Source organism: Musca vetustissima, unplaced genomic scaffold (genome assembly GCF_032173495.1).
Source record: "Musca vetustissima isolate MV318-11 ecotype Yass unplaced genomic scaffold, APGP_CSIRO_Mvet_v1 utg64219, whole genome shotgun sequence".
NCBI lineage: Eukaryota > Metazoa > Arthropoda > Insecta > Diptera > Muscidae > Musca > Musca vetustissima.
The window spans coordinates 9,065-15,771 of NW_026884046.1; the positions used below are offsets into that span (position 1 = coordinate 9,065).

Consider the following 6,707-nt stretch of genomic DNA (forward strand, 5'->3'; position numbering starts at 1 on the left):
CCCTGCATGTGGACTTGGACCTCACGATACGCTGCATCTCTTTAACTGCCCTTCTAAACCCACTCATCTGTCTCTCTACGTAGACAGTTGCTACAACAACAACAACGGATAGTACACAAGCCATAAAAGCAATAACTTCCAAAATTACATCTAAAACTGTTATGGAATGTATAAAAGACATTAATAATTTCTCACGACACGATCTTGTACGAATCATATGGGTACGAAGGCGACACACAAAATTCTTGAGAATAACGATGGGCCGGAAACTATACAAAAATATGAAGGGTAGATCGAAATGAATATAAAACTAAGCAAATCTTTCACTGGCTTTCTAAAGTACAGTTGCGGTCAAAATAATAGAAATAGTTAGAAAACGGAGAAACATGTTGTGATCGGACGATTCCAAATATTTTTATATGTTGATACTGGATGCCGACAGTATTTGAGACGTCCACGTCTAAGATATAGGATTCAAAATGTAATGGATGCCGCACAATGGTGCACTATATTATGATTCTGTATGAGAATATGAAATGAATATAGAATAAAAATTTCAACAGAACAAAAATCCAAAACAGAGCAGACGATTGACAAAACAGTCGTTTCAGTACAACAATATAGATATTACCTCTCGCAGTCACCGGATCTAAATCCAATTGAAAATTGTAACTTCGAAAAGTGTAATTTAAGAAGAATACAATAAATCAATTTTAATACAATATTTTCAAAATACAAAAGTTTTTGATATTATTACAATATTGATAGCAAAGCAATTGGTAATGTTTTAACTATAATTTTGCCAGAAAACTTTAAGCGATTTCAAAAAAAGAAAATGGGTTTCTTCAGTGGGAATATTTGAATACATTACGCTGCTATTATTTGACCGCAGCTGTATTTCCCATCGTTGAATATATTTTTTAATTAGAATGGAAAGGCTCTGAAAACTTAACTGTCACCAAAGCTGTATGGTCTGCAGAGCGTCAACAAGCTCATTAGAAATATTGACAAACAGGATTTTTAAAATAACAGATGTACTCATGTAGTACACTCGGCCTATCTGGGTTAATTAAGTTGCTCTTTTTGGGTGGTAAATGTCTAAAATTTTGTGTGAATACAGTAAAATCTCGATAATCCAGCATTGCTATTCCAGACTGTGTTTCACAACTCATTGTGTATTCTATAATCTGGATTGTTTGTCTCTATTTGACCATATAATCCGGATTATGAAGATAAATTATTTTTTAAGTTTTTTTTTTCGTATAAGAATTGTCGTATGGCACGAGCCAACATTTAGAATTATGAGCAGTGAATGTTTTGCTTATCAGTGCAGTGTTTTTTCCAGTAGGGAGGTCATGTAAAACGTAACCAATTTTAGTAAAAAATGTACCCTTTTTTATTTAAATCTCATATTTTTGCAATGGACCATTTTATTTGCTAATAAAAACATACAACTAGTTATATGATCTCTAAATTAATAAAAAAATTAACCAATTCTAAAATCTCTGTAATCCGGATTGGCGAGATTTAAGGTATATAATTTTTAAACGTATAAAGTTATACAATATATTATAACTTACCTTGATAACTCCTGACGCATCACATCTGAAATTAAAATCACCAAATATAAAAAATGGGACTAATCCATTTTCTTCATCCAGGTGAAACCTAATTAGAATAGTGCAAGCGACAAAATTTTTTATATTTTTTGTAATTGTTATAATCAATTAGAAGATACAACCAACCTTTCAATTGTATGCACTAATGCTCTTCTTCTTGTTCTACAATAAACTGATGGGAACTCCTCGGATGCAGCTAAATTTGAAGCATCATGAAAAAGGTGTATGTTGACTAGATCAAACACTGTATCATTAATATTCCAACGAGTACGCATGTATCCCTTCCTGGACCATTTACACTGCAAATAAAATGTTAATAAGTTGTTATAATTTTAATAGATCTACAAACCTCAGGAAAGAAATGTTGCGGAAATTTGGACTTCTCCTTACTAGATACAGTTTCTATGTTGCCTGAATAAATATCTCTTCCTTCAGCATTTTCCCAGGTACGAGTAAAAAAATTCCAAAGTCGTACGTTTTGAAAATTTTTGTGAATAAAGTAAATATTTCCAAGTGCCTTAAAATATAAACGGAAATATATGTAAGTATTGTATACAAATAACAACATTTGTTGTGGCAATAGTCATGACACAATAATAAACGTAGAATTAGTTGACGAAATTAATAAAAATGTTGCCTATTTACATATAAAAAACATATCCAACAAGTTGTTTTTTTATTATATGAAAAATGAACGGAAAATCAAGTTTTTGTTCGCTTTTTTCTTTTCTTTTCAAATGCTGAAATGTTGAATTTTAATTACAACTGAATTTGAAAATATATTTATTTTTGTTTTGTATTTTTCCATGAGCTTACCTCTTGTTATTGTACCATGGCAGTAGTCATTCTTACTTACATGAATGGAAATCTAGTACATACAGTGGCGGCACACAAATTAGAAACAAACTTAAGAAAGTAGTTTGCATGCATTTTTTGTCGAGAAAAGACAGATTTTTATAATTTGTACATCAATTTGAAGGTATATTTTAGTACATCCTGTGCCAATTTTCATTTCCTATTCTTCTAACAAAATTGTTTTCTACGGGGATTTTAATGACAAGTGTGTCATTTTTACAAGGAAAAAATAATACATATAAACAAAAATTTATGTGCAAATTATAAAAATTCTCCTTTCCATTCCGATACAAAATCCATGCAAACTACTTTGACTGTACCTGCGTCTACATCTTCAGTAGTGTTGGCGAGTTATTTGGCAAAAGGATGGAAAAGTGAAAAGCCATCTGTAGAGAAAAGGTTCTTTGGAATAACCTTGGTTCGAATTTTCGTCTGGAAAGGGTTTAGGAAACCCCTAACTGTTTATTGTTCTGATGCAATTAGGTGCAACAACTTCAACAAATTAAAAGAACATTTTTATGACGGCAAACAATCGCATTGAACAATGTCAAAGACACAACGAATAATGGGAAGAAACCTTCGATTAAATTAATTAGCAGTTTATTATTTCACAACATAATTGTGTGCCTTTTTATTTAATTTCGATTTGTTATTTCCCAAAGTGGTCAATTATTTTATAAATATGCTTCTTCTCCTTTATTTCGTCCTTCAGATCATGCACACGATAAATTTGAAAAAAAATATTGTTCTTTGATAATTTTTATTAGAGTTATTCACTGTTAAGCGGCTATGTGGTTTTTCTATAATTGTTAATGTTTTTTTTTATGGAGAGACATATCCTCACATAAAATGTCTTTATTTCGGCCCCAAACTCGGCTTAAATATTCCTTATTGCCTTTATACCAAAGACATAGAAACTGTAAAGAATCGACAAAATACATTTTAACAAAATAGTTTATGAAAACATATCTAGGGGGAATCAAGCATAACAGAGGCATTTTAAGAATAAACACGCCAAACCGCGAAAATGTGTGTATAAAATTTAAATAAAATCTGATATCATAACAACAGAGGAAAAGCCATCTATTGAAAATTGTAGAAATCTATTGGAATTTTCGTTCTCGTTCACGTAGATCCTGAAACCTTCAATGATGGCGCCCGGTCCTAATATTCATGTCTTATGTGAGAGGATAAACGTCTTATGAGTTTCTTCTATCTGGGGAATATGAAAATATCCGCCATCAAATCACAACCACACTCTTCACCACGTGGACTGCTGAAATGAGCTCCCCACCAACTTTAACAAATTCGATAGAATTTTCAACTGTATTATAAAGTTCAGAAACTGCAAAAAAATAGTCTTTTGACTACCTTAGCGTCACTTTTTTAAAATATTCAATTCCTTAATAATAATTTAAAAATATATTAACATATATTTCATTTGTACGTCATGAGCAAATTCTAATTAATGTATATAGATCAAGGTATATTAAGAAGGTAACCGTATCAAACCAGCTGATGGGAACATTATATGTCATAACAATTTGTTGTTTTTTTTTCAAATCCATTTCCAAATAAAAATTGAACTACAAATTAAAAATAACGAAAAACAAGGGATAAAAAGAAAGGCATTAGACTTTTATAAGAAGACCATGGAATCGAAAACAAGACTTTGGGATCAAAAAAGATTTGGTTCGATGGGACCTTTTTATCTTCTCTGTATGATATTGTTTCTTCAAATTTCATGTGTGGGAATAAAAACACTACGGAAAAAATGGTCCAAATCTTGTTATCTCTCTATTCACCCGATGGCACCAACATTATTGCATTTAAGTCGCTCTTCTGATGTTACTTTTTATACAAAAATCAGATATTTACACAAACATTTACAATTTTAAAAATATTCAAAAGATAAACAAATAATTGTCATTTTCCAAAATGCTTAATTCTGATTGGTTCAAGGTAGATATACAAGGTAGCCGCATCGGCGAATTTCTACAACAAACATCGGTTGTTGTATTTTGATATGTCAAAAATATTTTGCCAAAACAAACAGAAGACACAAATTCTTGTAGAAAATGTTAATAAAAGTATTGCCAAAAAAGCTCTTCGAAATTCGGAGATTTTCATTCATAATTTTGTTTTTTAATTTTTTGGTTCAACATTACAACAACATTTTTGACATTTATTTGTCCAACAGCTGGGCCGATGCGGCTACCTTATTAAATATACCTTGACACAGACAATTGTTTTGAAGCAAAAAACTGTTTCGTAAATGCAGAAACTCTCGTCTGTCAGGGGTAAATATTAATTCAAATTAAGAAATTTTTAATGCAACACAAAATAACTATTTCAAGTAGAAATATTCTTACCAAAAATCTTTAATATTGGTCCACTTAATCAAATTAGCTGAAATTTTATATTTTGGATCCTCGTCGGTTGCTACCATTTTTGAGAATTTGCAGTTATCGACAATCGTCGGCAATTCTGCCGTTAAACATTTTCAGCATAGCATTATAGACATGTTATTCAAACCTGATGTTGGATATACTTTATTGTTTTTTATGCTAATATTGTATTGTAACACTGTCTATATTAATTTGAATTTCGCTAATAAAAACACAGTATTTACAGAAATGTTGTATTAATATATTTGCAAGGTGGATTTCTTTCTTCAATAATCTAGTTGAGAACTATATGGATATTTTAATGTAATAATATATAATGTAACAATTTATTACTAGAAATAATCAGTTATTTTAATATTCGTTTAAGCCCAAACTCGAATTGTATAATCCCAGCTTCCAGTTGAAAGAGCAGTACCATCAGGTGAAACTTGAACACAAGATACTTTATTCTCGTGGCCATATAGTAGACAAATTCGCTCCGATTTTAATGTATCCCATAAGTTAACAGTATAATCGTTGTATCCGGCAAATAATAAACGTCCGCTTACAGAGAAATCAACAGAATTTACACCAAATATAATACTTTCTTTGGAAAAAACAGCCACTTCACGATCGGCGCGCATATCAAACAAACGACAACTGCTGTCATCGGAGCCAGTAGCTATAGCATCGCCACTTGGATGGAACTTTACACTATTCACATCTGATTGATGTCCTTCAAACGATTGCACTACTTGACCAGAACGCATATCCCATATAAAAGCCATTCTATCACAACTACCCGATACAAAGGTGTTTCCAGTTTCGTTTGGTGCCAGATCAATAGCCATGACATCGCCCGAGTGTCCGTGAAAGCTTTGCAAAAGTTGACCTGACTCGACGTCCCACAATGCACAAGTAGAATCACCACTTCCCGTTAAAATTTGTTGATCAGAATTGGGATATATACAACAAGACATATAGCTGGTATGTGTTCCAACAGTTCTCTTTTTTGCAGCCATTTCCTCATCCGAAGTTATAGGATAGACCGTAACCTTATTATCTAAACCTCCACAGGCTACATAATTTCCAGAAGGTGCATATGCACAAGCCATTATCCAAGTTGTTGGCATGGTGACGGCATGTTCCTTATTTGTGGTAAAAGCATCCCATATAATCAGTCGACCATCTTGTGACGAGGAAATTATATGACGCTTATCGGGACTCCAATCTGTACACAATACTTTGGCCTGATGGCCCTTTAAGACTTTACGAGGCTTGATGTTAACAAATGCTATTTGCTCCAAACGTTCTGCTATTGATGACAAACTAACGTCATTCAATTTTTGACGTTCTTCCTCTAACTTAGATTTCAAACTTTCAGCTTCCTTCATTAAACTTGACATTTTATCGTTGACATTTGTTTGAGAATGTACCTCAGACATTATTAGTTAGTTAAGATAAAATAACTATAATTTTTATTCCAAGAGCAACTTCCAATTGTCTTTCCAAATGAAAGTAAAATCAATAAATACAAAAGTATATACCCAATTTTAGACATGCGCAGTTCTACCGTACGGTTTTATGTATCGTGTGGATTCTACATTGATGTACAACGTAAACTATCGAATGATGTATACAGAACCGCAGTAAAGCAAATATAATTTAGAATATCGAATTTATTCGAATTAAAACTGGTCAATGTCATACAAAACAAAAAGTATTTTGGTAAATGTGTTTACCTATTAGTAAATATGTCAGTTTCAGAGCCTGCAAGAATGTAAATATTTTTACTACGATAACAATTTTTTTATGATATCGAAAAATTATTAGATTTTTTGTTTCG

The 6,707-nt window shown here is 31.8% G+C and overlaps 1 protein-coding gene across 1 annotated transcript; it reads right to left on the reverse strand.

The window, feature by feature from the left end:
• Positions 1 to 5,243: 5,243 nt before the first annotated feature.
• On the reverse strand, positions 5,244 to 6,306 carry LOC133331040 (guanine nucleotide-binding protein subunit beta-5). The gene has a single exon (XM_061539443.1). The coding sequence runs from the start codon at positions 6,304 to 6,306 to the stop codon at positions 5,245 to 5,247; it is 1,062 nt and encodes a 353-aa protein (XP_061395427.1). The 3' UTR covers position 5,244.
• Positions 6,307 to 6,707: the final 401 nt, after the last annotated feature.